At 36.3% G+C, this 19,210-nt stretch overlaps 1 protein-coding gene across 1 annotated transcript in view; it reads right to left on the reverse strand.

Annotated features, from left to right (window-relative positions):
- The window catches only part of TENM1 (teneurin transmembrane protein 1), a 784,494-nt gene that overhangs the window by 368,206 nt on the left and 397,078 nt on the right, over positions 1-19,210 (reverse strand). The window contains exons 9-11 of the mRNA XM_056107733.1: positions 17,026-17,127; positions 15,486-15,680; positions 11,311-11,511 (exon numbers count right to left, since the gene is read on the reverse strand). Coding sequence (XP_055963708.1) covers positions 11,311-11,511; positions 15,486-15,680; positions 17,026-17,127 — 498 coding nt within the window. The remainder of the gene's footprint in view (positions 1-11,310; positions 11,512-15,485; positions 15,681-17,025; positions 17,128-19,210) is intronic.

Consider the following 19,210-nt stretch of genomic DNA (forward strand, 5'->3'; position numbering starts at 1 on the left):
AAATACCCCAGATTATGCTCTTTATGTATCTGTTGTATGTTGATATAATTATTGTCCTAAAAGTCTCTGTCAACTCATAGTGTTTGTGAGGGAGTGATATTGTATCAAATATATGGCCTGTGGTGATACCACTGATGGTGGCTAACATAACCCTAAAGCTTGATCAGTTCCCATGTGTTTGTCTCCTTATATGTTTTTCTCATTCTCTGCAACAGCCCCCCCCCACACACACACACAGGACAAGGGTTGAAGGTGCCAACCTTACTGACTTTAGAGAGAACTGGAGGTATCACTAACAAATAAAATAAGCAAATGGAGAAAAAATGATAAAATGATAAAATAAAAATGGCAAAATAATATCACTCACATGTGGCACATAAAGAAACAAAGCAAGGGAGCATACTATTTTCATCAAAATCAAATCCTTGAACTCTGGGGACAAAACTGAGGTTTCCAAATATGAATGGAGAATTTGATTAAATGATACAATGGATTGTGATGGGGGATACTGGAATTTTGTTCATGGGTGTGTAACACTGTACTGCTAAAACATAAACATCTACACCCCTTAAAATTTATCTCAGTTAAAAACATTATAAACATTAAAACATTATCTGAATTATAAACATTTACATCCCTTAAAATATTATTTTAATTTAAAAATTTATACATCACTGTAATAATACGTCACTGTCCTCCCGTTGTTCATCGATCTGCTCGAGCGGGCCCAGAAACGTCTCCATTGGAGACTTTGTTGTTATTGTGTTTGGCATATCAAATACGTCATGGGGAGCTTGCCAGGCTTTGCTGTAGGGGTGAGATACTCTCGGTAGCTTGCCGGGCTCTCCGAGAGGGGCGGAGGAATTGAACTTGGGTCGACCATGTTGGCTGCGTGCAAGGCAAATGCCCTACTGCTCTGCTATCGCTCCAGCCCAATTAAAAAATTTTAAAAATAAAAATTAAGAATTGAAAATTAAAAAAAATTAAAAAATTAAAAAATTAAGTGAGTTTCTTAATATAACTGTGCTGTGAACACACACACAACACACACAGAATTATCACAAATGGACAAGATGGCAACATGGCAGACTATGGCCTAAAAACAAACATCCTTCTAATTAAAGTTTATGGGATCATCAGGAACTATTCTTGCTAAGATGGTGTACAAGAAAGTGATGTTTTATTTGATGTCTATAATTAACTGAATGATCAGAAAATTCTCAGGACCTAGTATTCCATATCACTGTAGTTGATAAATTTTTAAGATACAGTTTAATAAAAGTTTAAGATACAGTTTAACAAAAATTTTAAGATACAGTCTAATATTAAAGAAAAGTAAAAGTTGTATTCACTACCTGAATGTTTGCATTCTATGAATTGAAATGTCAAGTAACATTTTTATTGCTTTTTGGGTCACACCCAGTGATGCTCAGGGCTTACTCCTGGCTCTTCACTCAGGAATTAATCCTGGCGATGCTGGGGAACCATATTGGATGCCGGGGATTGAACCCAGGTCGGCCGCATACAAGGCAAATTCCCTACCCACTGTGCTATCACTCAGCCCATCAAGTAATTTCTGGAGCAAGAACAGATAGATTAACTCAGGAATTTTCATCAAAAAAAAGAAAACAGCAAATCTCTAGATTATTCTTTGTTTTGGGTTACTCCTGGCTCATTTCTCAGGAGCATTCTGGAAATTATTTAGTACCAGGAATCAAAGTTTGAGACAAAGAACCCACTATAGCCTCTATGAAGCCCAAGAAGCAAGATTTTATGAAAGAAATAGAGTCAATATTCACAAAGTTGATATTAGAGGCAAGTAATAAATATATTTACCAAAATATTATTGAACAACATTAGATTTTAAGGAGATTTTTTTTGCCACACCTTGTGGGGCTCAGGAACCTCTACTGCTTCAATGCTTGGGTGTCAGTTCTGAAGGTGCATGCATTGCCACGTAGTGCCAGGGATTTAACTTGGTTCTCTGCATGTGTTTCAGCACTTTGTTATCGACTTGTATGTGTTCCAGATCTTTGGGTTATCTACCTATGATTTGCTATTAATTTGACCTGTGATATATCCAAATATAAACCATATATAACAAGTTTCTATTATATTATTCTTGAACTATTTTGAAAGACTAATGAATTAACCTTTGTGAAGTACCATGAGACCTCAGGTTGAAGAAGCATATCAATTCAATGCTGCTAACAATACTCACTGCACCTAGAAATCAGACTTAAAATAATCAGTAAACCATTCACTGAAGTCTCCTTTGTATCAGAGCATTACCGTGAACATGCTAACAGCTAAGCTTCGAGGAAGAAAATGATCAATGGCAAAGAGCATATCCACCTTTGAAATGACATGATCCATTATAAGAATCAGATGTTAAATTGCTTCCTGTACTGAGCACACTCAATTAAATGTCTGCACAGTGAGATCATCTTGATGGTTAAATATTCTCTGTGGGAACAACCTTTATGGAGCTTAAAAATCTCAGAAGGACTATTCCTACTTCAGTACTGGAGATTTGACAGGCATTTTTCCTCCTATTTTTCAATTTGGTAGTTTTATTAGAAAGTCTTTTGCCTAAGAGGCTGCTGAGTTTAGGTCATTCATATCTACCTGTATGCTTCTTTGAAAAAAAGGTACTTCTATTGGCTTCAGAGTGGACAAATGTGTCTTTAGTTTAGATTTCTGGGGAGAAATGTGCCATTCACGTATTTGTTATTTGATACCCTTCATCTTGAACTTTTTTCTTTTCAGTAAACTAACCTGAGTACTATTGTCCTGTTTAATCCTTTGGTGAAATGAGGGGGCAGATTAAAAGGAATGCTAGAAATAGAATGAAATTAACACATCTAATTTCTATTTGCAGGTTTACAATTATCACAGGTCTCTGGCCTTGAGAAAAGTTATTTAACCTCTCTAGTCCCCAATAAAATTTGATTCAAAATAGTATATAATTTTTGTTTGTTGTGTACTATATTAATGTTATTTCCCTGATAGACTTTTTAATTTAAATTTTTATTAGTGAAACACTATGTAGATTTACAAATTTTTGTGCTTGGGTTTCAGTTATACAATGATCAAATACCCATCCCTCCACCAGTGCCCATTCTCCACCACCACTGATTCCAGTATCCCTCCCAACCTCCGTGCCCCCATCCAACACTGCCTCTGTGGCAGGGCATCCCCCCTTGATCTCTCTCTCCTTTTTGGGTGCTGTGGTTTGCAAAAGAGGCATTGAGGGGCAATTATGTTCGGTCTAGAGTCTACTCTAAGCATGCATCTCCCATCCTGGGAGGATCCTCCCAAAACTCTTTATTTGGTCCTCCCTTCTCTATCTGAGCTGCCCTTTCCCCCAGCATGTGCAGCTGGCCTCCAAGCCATGGAGTAAAACTCCTGGTACTTAAAACCTGGTACTCTGCTATTCTTGGGTGTTATTCTCCTATTTTGTTACTTTATGTTCTCCAGATGAATACAATCTTTCTATGTCTGTCCCAATCTTTCTGAGTCATTTTGCTTAGCATAATACTTTCCATGTAGTACCACTTGTATATAAATTTCATGACTTCATCTTTTCTAAGATCTACATAGTACTCCGTTGTGTAGATGTACCAGATTTTCTTTAAGCAGTCATCTGTTGTTGGGCATTCAGTATTTTCCAGATTCTAGCTATTGTAAACAGTGCTGCAATGAACAAACAAGTGCAGACATCACTTTGACTATAATTTTTTGCTTCTCTGGGATATATTCCCTGGAGTGGTATTGCTGGGTGAAATGGGAGCTCAATTTCTAATTTTTTGAGAATCGTCCATACTGTTTTCCAAAAGGGATGAACCAGTCTGCATTCCCACCATCAATGAAGGAGGGTCCTTTTGTCACCACATCCACGCCAACACCAGTTGCTTTTGTTCTTTTGGATGTAGGCCAGTCTCTATGGTGTGAAATGATATCTTATTGTTGTTTTGATCTGCATCTCCCTGATGATTAATGATGTAGATCATTTTCTCATGTGCCTTTAAGCCATTCGGATCTCTTCTTTGAGAAAGTTTCTGCTTGTTTCGTTGCCCCATTTTTTGATAGGGTTGGATGTTTCCTTCTTGTGGAGTTCAAACAGTAGTTTGTATATCCTTGATATCAACCCTTTGTGTGATGGGTATTTGGCAAATAACCTTTCCCATTCTGTGGACTGTCTTTGTGTTTTGGTCATTGTTTCTTTTGAGGTGCAGAAGCTTCTTAGTTTAGGATAGTCCCATTTGTCTATCTCTGTTTTCACTTGTTTGGCCAGTGGTGTGACTCCTTTGAAGATGCCATAGCTTCAATGTCATGGAGGGTTTTGCCCACTTTGTCTTCAATGTATCTTATGGACTCCAGTCTGATGTTGAGGTCTCTAATCCATTTTGATTTTACTTTTTTACATGGTGTTAGGCAGAGATCTGAGCCCAGTTTTTGCATGTAGCTGACCAGTTTTGCAAGCACAATTTGATAAAGAGACTTTCCTTGCTCCACTTCACATTTTTGGCTCCCTTATCAAAGATTAGATGATCATATGCTTGGGGGGAGATATCAGTATATTCAACCCTGTTCCATTGGTATGCAGCTCTACCTTTGTTCCAGTATCATGCTGTTTTAATTATTACTGCTTTGTAGTAGAGTTTGCAGTTAGGGAGGTTGATTCATCCCATTTTCTTTTTCCCAAGAATTGCTTTAGCTATTCATGGGGGCTTATTGTTCCCTATGAATTTCAGGAGTGTCTGCTCCATTTCTTTGAAGAATGTCATGGGTATTGTTATGGGAATTGCATAGAATTTGTCCAATGCTTTGGGAAGTATTGCCATTTTGACAATGTTAATTCTCCTGATACATGAGCAGGGGATATCTTTCCATTTCCTCGTGTCCTCTTTTATTTCCTGAAGTAGCATTTTGTAGTTTTCTTTGTACAGGTCCTTTACTTCCTTAGTTAAGCTAATTCCTAGTTACTTGATTTTCTGGGGCACATTGTGAATGGGATTGTTTTATTCATGTCATTTTCTTCTCTCTCACTACTTGACTGTACAAGTCTATTCTTTCTAGGAGTTTCTTGGTAGAGGTTTTAGGGTCCTCTAAGTATAGTATCATATCATCTGCGAATAGTGAGAGCTTGAGTTATTCCTTTTCTACCTGGATGACCTTAATATATTTTTCTTGCCTGATCGCTATTGCAAGTATTTCCAGTACGATCTTTAACAGCAGTGGACAGAGTGGGCATCCTTGTTTCATCACTGATCTTAGGGGGAAGGCTCTCCGTTTTTCCCCATTGAGGATGATGCTTGCTGTAGGCTTGTGGTAGATGGCTTTAATTATATTGAGGAAAGTTCCCCCTATCCCCTTTTTGGCGAGAGTTTCCATCATAAACGGGTGCTGGATCTTGTCAACTGCTTTCTCTGCATATATTGATATGATCATATGGTTTTTATTTTTTTGTTGATATGATGTATCATGTTGATTTATTTCTGGATGTTAAATCATCCTTGCATCACCAGCATGAATCCTATTTGGTCATGTTTTATGATCTTTCTGATGAGTTGTTGAATTCTATTTGCTAGTATTTTGTTGAGAATCTTCACATCTGTGTTCATCAGGGATATCGGCCTGTAGTTTTCTTTTTTTGTGGTGTCTTTGTTTCCTTTTGGTATTAGAGAGATATAGGATTCATAGAAACTGTTTGGGAGAGTTTCTATTTATGCAGTTTCCTGGAATAGCTTGACAAGAAATGGCAATAGGTCCTCTTTAAATGTTTGGAAAAATTCACTAGTGAATCCATCTGGACCTGGGCTTTTTTTGGGGGGGAGATTTTTGATTACAGTTTCAATTTCTGTGATGTTACTAGGTCTATTCAGGTACTCTAGATCTTCTTGATTCAGACTTGTGAGATTATGCAAATCCAGAAATTTATCTATTTCTTCTAGGTTCTCTTGTTTCATGGCATACAAACTTTCAAAATAGTCTCTGATGATCTTTTGAATTTCTTTGGTTTCTCTTGTGATATCCCCCTTCTCATTTTTGATTCAGTTTATTAGGGTTGTCTCTCTCTCTCTCTCTGTTGCTTTGTTAGTGTTGCTAGTGGTTTATCTATTTTATTTATTTTCTTGAAGAACCAGCTCTTGGTTTCATTGATCTTTTGAATGGTTTCTTTGGTTTCCATGTCATTGATTTCTGCTCTAATTTTTATGATCTCTTTCCTTCTGCCTGATTTGGGCTCCTTTTGTTGATACTTTTCTAAGATGTTAAGCTATGAATCCAAGTTGTTTATGTGTGCCCTTCCTTCCTGAGAAATGCTTGCAGAGCTATAAATTTTCCCCTTAGCACGGCTTTCTCTGTATCCCATAGGTTCTGTTAGCCCATGTCTTTATTCTCATTTGTTTCCAGGTATCTTTTGATTTCGTCCTTGCCTTCCTTCCTGACCCAGTCATTGTTCAACATTGAGTTGTTTAATTTCCAGGTGTTTGATTTGGTTCTCCGTGTCTGTGTGTGATTCATTTCTATCCTCAGTGTACCTTGGTCTGAAAAGATGGTTGATACTATTTCTATCTTCCTGGTTCTATTCAGGTATGTTTTGTGGCCTAGCACATGGTCTATTTTGAAAAATGTTCCATGTGCTCTGGAGAAGAACGTGCATTCTTTCTTTTTGGGGTGTAAAGCCCTGTATAGGTCTATAAGCCCTCTCTCTTCTATTTCTTCTTTCAAAGCCCATGTTTCCTTGCTGAGTTTTGTTCCTATTTATCTATCCAGAAGTGATAAGGCGATGTTGAAATCTCAGGCTACTATTGTGTTGCTAGTAATGTCCTCTTTAAAATCTGTTAGTAGTTGTTTTAATATCTGTTAGTAGTTGTTTTAAATAGTTAGCTGTTCCCTCATTAGGTGCGTATACATTTAAGAGTGTGATTTCTTCCTGTTGTACATATCCCTTGATGAATAGAAAATAGTGTTTACTGTCCCTTCTAATCTTTTTCAATGTGAAATTGATATTGTCGGATACTAGTATGGCCACACCAGCTTTTTTTAGGGAGCTGTTTGCCTGCAGGATTGTTTTCCATATTTTTACTTTGAGTCTGTGTTTGCTCTGACTGTTTAGATGAGTTTCTTGTAGGCAGCAGAATGTTAGGCTCAGTCTCTGAATCCATTTTGCCACTCTGTGTCTCTTGGTGAATTTAGACCATTGACATTGAGAGAGATTATTGTTATGGGGTTTTTTGTCATCTTTCTCCAAGGGTGTGTTGTGTTCGTAGGGTTTTTATTGTCTTATAGTAGCCCCTTTAGCCCTTTTTTTAGGCTTGATTTTGAGTATATGAAGTTCCTGAGCTGCTGTTTATCCAGAAAATAGTGTACTGTTCCTTTGAGTTTGAGTGAGAGTTTAGCCAGATCAAGTATTCTTAGTGAAGCATTCATTTCAGTGAGTTTTTTCATTATATCCCACCATTGCCTTCGGGCTTGGAGGTCTTTCTCTAATTGGTCTGCTGTTACTCTAAGGGGTGCTCCTTTGTATGTTATTTCCTTCTTTGCCCTTGCTGCTTCCAGTGTCTCTATCGACAGCATCAATCATTCTAACTATGATATGTCTTGGAGTGTTTTTGTTAGGTCCCTTTTAGCTGGCACCCTTCAGGCTCCTTGAATCAGAATGGCTGCCCTGTCCAGCTCTGGGAATTTTTCAGCAATGATTTGTTTGACTGTCGCTTTTTCATTGTGATTGTTTCCCTGAGCTTCTGGTACTTCAGTGGTTCTAATGTTGTTCCTCTTGGAATCATCTCCTAGGACTCTGATTCGCTGTAGAGCTATTTTGAGTTCTCTTGCCATTGTTTGTTGTTGTCTGTTGGCTTGGTGCAGCTGATCTTCTAGCTCACTGATCCCATCCTCAGCTGTGTTCATTCTACTGTTGAGGGCACAGACTGAGTTTTTTATTTCATCTACAGAGTCATCTATTCATGACATTTCTGCTCTCATTTCTTCCCGTAATTTGTCAGTTTTTTCTGTCATGTCACTGGATATCTGTCTGACTGTTTCATTGAGTTCATTGAACATCTTCGTGACTTCATATCTGAATTCTATCTCAGTGAGGTCCTTTAGGTGAGTCGCACCTCCTGGAGCTTCTGGATTCTTTTCATCTCTGTCCTGACGTGATGTGGATTTGCGTTGTTTGTTCATGTTGGTGTGTAGGTATTGGAACAGAGATGTTCCACTAGACTTCTTGGTATGAGTAAAATAACTGTGGCCGCTAAGCGGCTGCCTGAATAAAAATAGGCCGTGCCCACTTCTGAGGAACCCATGCTCAATTCTGAACAGGCCACGCCCCCATGGGAACCTGGTATGTGTGTGTGTGGGGGGGGGTACTAGCAGGGATGGGAAGAAGACCAACAGGGCGTTTGGGACGAAGAGGAAGAGTCTCAGGGTTGCTTTTGTCCCAGTATCCTAGAGGACGCCTGGGGCACTTCCACACCAAAAGCCAATTCCCGGGTTCGAATGCTGGTGGTTTAACTGACCTGGAATGGGAAGAAGACAGGCATGGCGTTTGGGACCCCCGATAAACTTTTAAACTACACTAGAAATATCTATCTTCCTTACTGATTCATCTTAATGGCCTACCATACTGTACACAGTAGGTGCTCAGTCAATATTTTTTCAATAAATGACTATCTTTTTTCTCCACTCAAAGTGTGTTGAAATCAGTCAGTAAAAATTCTTACCTACTTATACATACTCAGAACTAAATTGTACTTCCTAACTAAGCTCATATGACCTTTCCCTTCATGATATATTTGGTTTTTATTATATGTGTGGCCATGTACTAGAACTTTAGCTTTCAATATACCTTGCACATCGCTTCTCTCTTTCTTTGATTACACTAAATTGGAGATAATCTGAATTTCTGTCCCAATTTATCTACCACAATTTAGTTGTATCTTAAGTATTTATTGTCTTACTTATTGAAAGGGACATAAAAAGTGTTCTAGTTCATTTTCATCCTGGGATTTCCCACATATCACCCTGATATGTGTACTCACATCTCTCTCCCCTCTGAAGAAGTCATTGTTACTCTCTCCATTCTGGAGAAGCCTGTGTTTTCTCCTGAGTGTTTAACTCTCTTGATCCCTCTATTTCTACTTATTTCTCTAAATAAAATTATTCACTTTACAAAAATATTGTTCTATAATTGTTTGGCAGATGAAAAATTAAATGATGAGGTAGAACAGATTGGCTTTCACAAGTGAGCGCAAGTGCTTAAAAGTCTTTATGCCTCAGTGCACTAGAGTCTTTAGGGATGCTAAGGCAGGTGGATTAGTGGCTAACATGTTTGTGGAACACTAAGCCAGATATCTCTGTATTTTCTTTCAGCTATAATATTCTTTGAGAGATATTACTTTTTTCATTATAAAATTCATTTTGGTGAATGAGGGTCATATGAGGTAATGGAGGAGGACCAAATTCAGAATATTTCATCTGGAAGTATTAGTATATAGAAGAAGCGTAGTATAGATTAGTTAGAGAGGAACCTGTCTATAATAAGCCTTTTAATACCTTCTGAGAGCATTTCTTCTTGTTCTAAAGGATGAATGTGTGCTTTTGTCTATTGGGTATAGAGGAGCTGGAAAAAGAGAAACTCCCAGCTTACTGAACTGGTTCATTAAACATATAAATATTTTAATTCATGCCTCCAGTAAGTATCACAGTATAGAATTTACCAAATTCTTGGGTACTAGGTAGGATACATAAAAGATATTAATAACCTGAGTGAATAACTATGATCCACAAACTATTCAACCAAATTTGCTTTTATATATTAAGATATATAAAATAGCCAAACTTTGTTTCACTGTTAAGCCTATCATGGTAAAGATATTTAGTGTTGGTGTTCTCTAGGGCTCGGACTTTCTTCATTTTGGTTTTACACATACTCTCTGGAAAATAGTATTCATTCCTATGATCAAAACTAGTTCCCAAATATTTAATTTTTATTCAAGGTTCTCCAGTATGTTCCACTCTTGATTGTCAAGTCTTCCTTAGGCATACATACCTCTCTGAATCTTCTGTAGATCAATTCAATATGTTCACAACTAAACTTATGTCATGTGTCTCTGCTCCAAAAGGACTTTTCCACCTCTGCTTTTTCCTCTCTCAGATGGTGTACTTCTCTTTGTTCAGTTACACAAAGTAGTTATTCCTGGGTCCTTTTTGTCTCTAATCTACCATGAAAACTCCATTATGGACTGTCTGAATCACCATTATCATAACTACAGCTTTATTTCAGGCTCTCTACACCACTGTCCCATGGGACTATTTCAAGAGCACACTGCACCTCTCTCATGCCTTCATACTTATATTTGTCTTCACTGTTGACATAGTGGTCTACCTAAAATGCCTGTTGTTTAAGATAAATTAATGAATTCTTTATTTTGACCCAAGGACTTTTATTAATTTATTTTTAGAGTTACAAAGTTGTTTAAGATTGGGTTTCAGTCATATAATGTTCCAACACCTGTCCCTTCACCAGTACACATTTCCACAATCAATGACCCCAGTTTCCTTCACCTGCCCTCTCAATGGCACAATGGCAGGTACTTTTCCTCTCTCTTTATCCCCTAGTTAATCACTTAATATATTAAGCAGTAATGCAGGTTATTTAACATAGAGTGAAAATTAAACTCTGTGTTCTGGCACCTTCCTGCCTTTTCAAGTTATTTTCTCCTTATGAACTACTAGGTTTTACCCATAGATAAGATCTTCAAGTCCATAAATCTATCTTTGTACACAATTCCCCATTTCTTTACTAACTCCTTATGCTTAGAATGTTCTTTCCTCTCTTGTGATAGTTATGCCATCATCATTCTAGTGTTAATTCAAGGGTTAAGATGGTTTCAAGATTTTGCCTGGCAGTGCTTAGGGCTTACTTCTGGCTCTTCATGCTCATCAATCCATGCAGAGACTGGGGAACCCTTTGCGTGGTGCTGAAAATCAAACCTGAGTCAGCTGTGTACAAAGCAAGCGCTTTCCCTACTGTATTCTTTCTCTGGTCCCAGTGGTGAGCGTTTTATAACAGGCAAGGGTAGTTAAAGTTTATAAACAATGGAGAACTGGAAAGTGTTAAGACAAGAAATAGGAAAAGGAAGCAAAATCATAGAACTAGTCACTGAGCAGGTACATGTCAACAGATGAGTATGAGAAATACCTAAGTATTCCTAATATCCATGGAATCAAAGTGATAAACTTTAAGAAACACCACTATAAGACAAATGTCAGTGAAAAAAGGAGAAGATAATGCAACAGTACCTGTTGAACAGTCAGAGCCCGTCCACTTAGGATCACAGCTGCACACTCCAGCATCTAGAAGAAAAGTTCCATGTCCTGAGCACTGCTCTTGACATATAGGAAGTGGAGTTTCACAGTTGACTCCTCCCCAACCAGTTGAACAGTGGCATTCTCCTTTTACACAAATGCCGTGGCTGGAACACATTGGGTCTAAGCAGTCCTCTGATGGCCCAAAAAGGAGAAAAATGTTAAAAGTTAACAGGTGCAGCAGTGTATCTTAGGATCCAAAACTCACAGATTCTCATTTATTTCCTAGTATATCATTTATGCTGTTTTTAATTAGGCGATAAAATCACTCATGTAAATTCTATGCTAAAACCTGAAGAATATTAAAACCCATAAATATGGTTGTATATCATAAAAGTTTAATTGTAAACTTAAAGGCAACAATAGCTTTTTCCCTCTGGACAGCAAGATGGCGGCCACCTCGGAGCTTTTTGGAAAGCCAGGTATGAGCCGGTCATGACGGGGTCGACTGAAACCTCTTGGGAAGGGGGACATTCTGGGCTCGTCCTTCACGCCCTACCGAGGTCACGAGTTGCCCCCCACGAGCGGCTCTTCGGCACGGCCATGGCTCCAGAAGCACAAGGACCTAATTCAGAACCCGGCAGCTTGCGGCAGTAAAGTGAATGGACTATGTGTTAATCCAGGCCACCATGCCTGCCCAGAGGAAAAAGGATGTTGCTCCCTTATGCCTTTTTCCCGCTGGACAGCAAGATGGCAGCTGCCTCAGAGCTTTTTGGAAAGACAGGTATTAGCTGGTCGTGATGGGGGAAACTGAAACCTCATGGGAAGGGGGGCGTTCTGGGCTTGTCCTTCACGCCCTACCTAGGGCACAAGTTGCCCCCCACGAGCGCCTCTCCGGCACGGTTGTGGCTCCACAGAAACCAGTCTCATAATTATCTGACTCTCGGCATAAATACTTCCAGGCTTAATAAGTAAAATATCAGAAATCCAAAATCGTGTGGCCCCTATTGCGGCCGTGTGTCATTTGATTCTTGTAACCAGCTATAGAAACAAATTATTTCAGAATGTCTTTTCAACAGGTCTGATTGGGTGGTGTAAGCTCTACATAATAATAGTGCATCTTTTGTCGAAACAATGAATCTAATCAAAGTAGATAGAGTGTTAACTAGAGTTCATCTGCCTCACAGGCATTGGGAGGGTTGGGAGGGAGGTATTTTGGGGTTCTTCTTGGTGAAAAATAAGCACTGGTGAAGGGAAATGTATTTGGTGATTGCATGACGGAGACTTAAACCTGAAAGCTTTGTAACTTTTCCCACAGTGATTCAATAAATTAATAAATTTTAAAAAAAGCAAAAACACCCAAAAAGGTAACAATAGATAAATTGTGTGAAATTATGAACATTATGTATTATATATACAAAAAGAGTTGGGTGGACTACATTTTTTGTTGAGACATTCTTAATTTTTTCTTAAAAAGGAATTATAACTCTAAGAAATGACTTCTACTTGATGTGTCTATATTTTAAAGTTTGTAATGGTCAAGGTATTGCTTGAGATGATTGCTATTGCTTAAAAGATATAACTCAAATTAAAATGATAAACTTTTCTAGAAGCACTAAAATACAATATTTTTAAACAAAATAAAATCTCATCTTACTCATTTTTTCTATTTTTATGTGGTCACTGTAAAATTATTGTCAGTATCAGAATATTACAGACACATTTTTATTTGTTTGATTTATCACTTGGAAAAATTTGAACATATTATAACAAAGAAGCTATTATAAAACACATTCCTATGTTTTATTCTTCTTTTATATATTTTTAAAAGTTTACTGTAAAGTAGAAGAAAAAGAAACTCTTCAGTGACAGAGGAACTTAGATAAGACTAAGTTCTTTTCTTTCATTTTTTGTTTTTTGTTTTTGTTTATTTGGGGGCCTCAGTGGACTGTGCTCAGGACTTAAGGCGGCTTCTGAATTAAGTGGTCACTCCTGGCTAGACTTGGGGGAGCATTTGTTGTACTGGGGAATCAAAAAGTTTGGCTGCATGCAAAGCAAGTGTCTTACTGGATGTATTATTTCTCTACTCCACTCTTTTATTTCTTTGGGGTAAAACTGTCTGGTGCTTTTAACTGAGAGATCACTCCATGGTCCATGGTAGGTTGGACCCAAAATTTCAAACATTTCCATATAAATAAATTAGGAATAAAATATCTTACTATAATGAGGATGTACAACAATCACCAAATAATAGTTGCACCCTTTTTTGTCAGTAATGGTAGCACATTTAAGAAAATTACATAATGGTCACATCCCACTTTTTGATTAAAACATAATGGCATAAAATCTGCAACAATTATATGACTAAATAAACTATTCTTTGAATTAATTTTCCAAAAATGGAAGCAAACTGATAAAAACTTGGTTTTATTTGTAAGACCAAGGTAACTTACAATGAATACTTAGTAAATAATACTTAAATTAGAGGTACAAAGTAATGTAGTTGAATGGGATGCTAGGTATGATACACTAATTAGAAGGGAGAAATGTAAGAAACTAGTGGGTTGGTAGTAAACTGAGAAGATATATTCAGTTAAAAGGGTACAACTGATACTTAGCTCCAGTTGTTTACCACCAATGTGGGCCCAGTGTTCTAATTGTTTTAGAAAGTTTAAAAATAAAGGTTTTCATATGACACACCTCTATTTTAATTTCATGGAAATGGATCACATTAAACAACAACAGAACATACACATATACCACTATGCAAAAAATAAAATAAAATAAAAACTCTCTATACACCCAGTTCAGCAGGTAAGCTCCTAGGCTATGTTTTCAGACATAAAACTTTCTCCGTTGAATATATAAAGTTTACAACATTGGATATGGTAAATATTCTTTAACTCTGTCTTTATTATTGTACAAATTGTTTTAGTGACCCCTGGGTGGCAATTTTCTAGCTAAATCCCTTTTCAGTTGTTCATAAAATTTAAGTGAGAAGGCTATAAATCAATTAGGTTAACAGTTATCAGGGTAAATCATAGATACGACAGGCACCAGTTTGAGATGAATATATGTTTCTGCATAACATCTGAATTTTCAAATTAAATATAATTTCTGCAGCCGTATCACTATAAAAGAAATTTACACAAGTAACTCTTGAACTTTGGTGCCTTGTGTAGGCCCAATGCTATTCAATGGAACAGATAGCATCTTCACACCAAAATTCTACTATTGCTAATGGGAAGTGGAAAGCTAAGCCCTTGCCTGCTCATGAAGTGGAATAAGATTAAACCCTTTAGAATGCTGTGTAATAGTCTTAATGAGCCATCTTTAAAAAGCAATTATAGTGCATTTTCAGCATCCTCTTTCCTGAACAACAGTTGTGATGAGACTATATCCATGGTAATGGCTTAATATCATTTCTAAAATCAGTCTTATTTGAAGAATGTGACATAAATTGATGACTGATAAACATATTTTCCAATTTTCTATAAATGATAAAATTATTACTATTTCAAAATATGTCAACGTGTGTGCATGTGTCCCTAGATCTATAAGGTTTCCTTCAGGGTGAATTTTAATATAAAGGAACTGTCTTGAAACTCATTTGTGGCTAAAACATTGTCCTTAGGCATGGAGGTCAAGTTTCAGCATGGGGTTATAAGAATACACAGCATAAGACAACAACAATAATTATTATTATAATGATAAAGTACAAATCATTTCCAAAGAAAACATTTATAAAATGAGTTGAAATGTGCATAAATTATTATTTTATTAGGTGTTTTAAAGAGAAATATGTCCTAATGTACTCTGCAATCAAGAGCGCATATGAATTAACATTTAAAAATCATCAGTATGGAAATTATTCAGTTATAAAACAGTGTTAAAGAAGATATGAAAATGCCATTTTTCATTAATCTTCAACAAGTGTCACAGGTACATCCTAATGTTAATATTAGAGACTGTCAAAAGAGACAGGCACTCCCACCCACTATAAACCCTTGCTCCTTGTACTAAGGACATGTTGAACATTTATGGTTTGCAAATATCATGTGAATATCTACTAGAATTATAAAATGACAACTGGGATAATTCAGTAAGAAAAAATGATAATTCAGTAAGGAAAAAAGTCTGAAGCAATGGATTTAAGTGGGTGCTCTGACCTTCTTCACATATTTCTCCTTTGTATCCAAGTTCACAGATGCAGACTCCCATAATGCAGGTACCATGGCCAAAGCATGTTGGGTCAATGCATTGCTCTTCTGGAACATCACATTCAGGCCCTTTCCAACCATTTCGGCAGACACAGTGTCCTTTCTCATATTCTCCATTACCACCACACAGCACAGGACATGAATCTGAAGATAAGCAAATGAACCTGTAATGTTCTCATAGTGCATTTAAAATCTCCAAAGACCAATTCTTTATTGATTCACATATGATACTTCAGGCAAAAAACAAATTAAACTTTTTCTTAACTTTTAATAAATAGCACATTCATGATTTTAAACCGAATTTAGCCCTGACAGGAATGGGGTAAAAAGAAATGGTAAAAATATCTGGAGTGGAATTTCAAGTATTTGAATTCCACATTCAAACAACTATCATAATCATTATCATTATAAGCTAGAGTTTTTCTCTAGTAAGACTTTTTTTCCTTAAGTATATGTCTACTACTTTTAGTAAGAAAACTTTGAAAAATTAAGAAGTTATTGAGTGTGGAGTTTTTCATATTAGAAAATGTTACCTTTGAAAGTTGTAGATTTGAAGAGATCCATGTTATGTGGATATTTACTCATCACATACACTGTGCAGACCTTTCTTAGAATGCTGTCTCTGTCTTTGTAATCTTCCTATTAAAATGATAGCCTAGATGGCAAAGCTATAATTTTCTCTAATTCGTTTAAAAAAATACAATCCACAACTTCCACTTCTACCCCACTTCCTCAAGATCTAGAACTATTATGGACCTAGAAACATAACAGGTGATGTAAAATTCTCTGTTTAACGGAATTTTAAGAAATGAACTGACTGAGAATAATGAAAATTAAGGAAGTAGCCAGCTGTTGCTTTTAAAAATAGTTAAAACAACAGAAAGAATTATCTAAAATAATAACTGTAAGCCTAGTGGTAAAACACAATGTGTTTTTTAAAGAATTAAGCTACTGACAAGACTAGAAAACAGTTTCATTCACTAAGAAGTGATTCTGATTTTCTATTATTAATATTTTATGACACTTATCTGTTTGGTGAATACCTTGTCTTTCACTTTATGTTGTTGAGTATTAGATGTAACATATTTTGTACACTTCTAAAATGCATACATTATGAATTACTTTATGAAAGAAATAGAAATGTCACTTTATGAAAGAAATAGAAGTATCATGTATTTTTATTTGGAAGATGAATCAGATATATTTAAAAATTTACACTATTAGGTAACCCTGGTTATGTTACCTCTATGATGTTTTGTATCTGTATATAAAATTAGAATAATAGTACATCTATCTGCTAGGACTATTAAGAGATGTAGGAATTAAAAGTGAAGATACCAGGTGTTTAGAGCCATTCCTGGCAAAGTGGATGTAGGGATTGCTGTGTTTATTGTTGCTGCTACAGCATTCCTACTATGTGTGCTATTAATTCTGAGTTCTTAAATGACAGTTATTTCTTTTAATCAATCTAATAGCATATTAACATTACCTCTAGCACAGTCAGGCCCAAGGAATCCTGGGAAGCAATGACAATGACCAGAGATACACTCTCCATTTCCGTTGCAATTGGTTGAGCAGTCATCCATTATTTCTAATATAGGAAAAAGAAATGAAATACAAATAAACAAATCTCCAGACATTGGAGTCACTAATTCTTTTTTTATTAGTGAGACACCATGAGGTACAGTTGTAGACTTACAAATTTTGTGCTTGGGTTTCAACTATACAATGATCAAATACCCATCCTTCCACCAGTGCCCATTTCCCACCACCACGGATCCCAGTATAATTGCAAAAATTTCTTGACCTAAAACTATCTTCCCCTTTGCTGTCTATAGAGCACTTACAATTTAAAATGAGTTACCAAAGATTTCTGTAAGAAGTCACAAGCAGTACCAAATTAATAAAAAAGGATCCTGGATTCGCTGAATAGGCAATTCAAGATTGAAACTAGAAACCAACCTCATTTCTAAAGTGCATAAATGGTCTAGATGAATTGTATTCATATGAGATATTCATAAAGCTAAAATGTACTAGGATTACAGGACATTTCTCAAAAGCAAAACAGGCCTAAAATTATAACCTAGAAGATTAAATCTACTGTTTATTTTTAAATTTTAGGTTGTATCAAATAAAAATTTCAAGTACCTTAGAATATTAAATCTACTATCTTGACAGCTTAAATATGATAATCAGTATTTCGTTTCCATTAATAAGTGACAATGGAAAGCTTTTAAAGTAAGTGTTCATATTAAATTCACAACCACTAAAAGCCTTAGAACCTAAGTATTTTGTTGAGAAATGCTTTCTTGACTGTAAATATAAGTTCTCTGCCACTATTTTCTCTTCAATCTGTTCTTAGAGAAGAATAGGTTTCAGGGGAATTGAGGTTTTGAAAGTACCCACAGATATTTCTGATGACATAGAGAGATGCAGAACCACAGAACTTTGATATGTCTGTGGTAAGTAAATTGACTAAAGAAGTATAAAGTTACATAAAGTTGGTCTCTGGCAAGTATATTAAAACTTACTTCCAGTTTTAAATTTTATTTGAACATAATCACATAAAATTCCAAGTTCATGTATATTCTGAGTCCATTATTATATGTATGCTTAAGTTCTGCAGGTTTTCTCCCTAGTTTTATTGAGAAATCATTGACATACATCACTTTGTAGGCTAAAAGAAAATAGAATGATGGTTTGATTTATATATCTTGCAGTTTTTAATCATCTTCTCATTATACTTTTCTAAAAGTTTTCCAGGTTTAGCATTCTTGGATTCTGAGATTTATGATCTGGCCTGTTAAAGTCACATCTCATATGTACCCAGTTTTTACTTTTCAGTACAAATAGCCTACTTCATCCATTTTTACTTGGAAAAGCTATTTCCAATTATGAAGCATTCTAAGAAGTTGTCTTGGCACCTTCCATTCAACTATAATTTATAATGAGGTTTGAGAGAAGTAGCACTTTGACTGTGGCTTTTTTGACGATATGTACCAGTAGGATCACATTAGGAATTTAAAACGCAAATGCCCAGGAGCTTCACTCCATATCTGCCCAATCTGTTTCTAACGAATGCAGGCCAGTGATTAATATTCTACCAAAGACTAAAGGGGACTGGGCCGGTGATCACCACATCAAAATCAGGAGAAATAGAGCTTCAAATAGTAAAATTCCATAGCTAAATAACTATTGATCCAGACTCAGAGTTCTGCTTTGGGTCAAATAAAAGCAAGAAGAAGTAAGTGATATCTACTTAATTTGAGGGAATTTGTGAAAGATTAGAATCAATCTAGTGGTTGTATGGATGAGTGATCTTATATATCGCAGAAGAGCACATCTGTCTTACCCCCATGTGATTACAATAGGAAACTTTTGATAAGTTTAAAGTTTATGATGGCCTGTTTTTTGATATCTGTATTAGAAAGCTGAACTAGATGGTCTGGAGAGATATTACAGAAGGTTAGAGCACTTGTCTTGCATGCACCCAACCCCTGGCACTCCATATGGTCACCCAAGCACTGTGAGTGATCCATGAGTATAGAGCCAGGAGTAAGCCCTGAGTACTGCTGGGTGTTCCCACCCTCCCCAAGAAAAGAAAGAAAAAAAGTAAAGAAAAGAAAGAAAAACTAGATACGAATTTGACATATGATATCCGTTGGTCTGTAACA

This window comes from Sorex fumeus, unplaced genomic scaffold (assembly GCF_029834395.1).
Source record: "Sorex fumeus unplaced genomic scaffold, SorFum_2.1 ptg000171l, whole genome shotgun sequence".
Lineage (NCBI taxonomy): Eukaryota > Metazoa > Chordata > Mammalia > Eulipotyphla > Soricidae > Sorex > Sorex fumeus.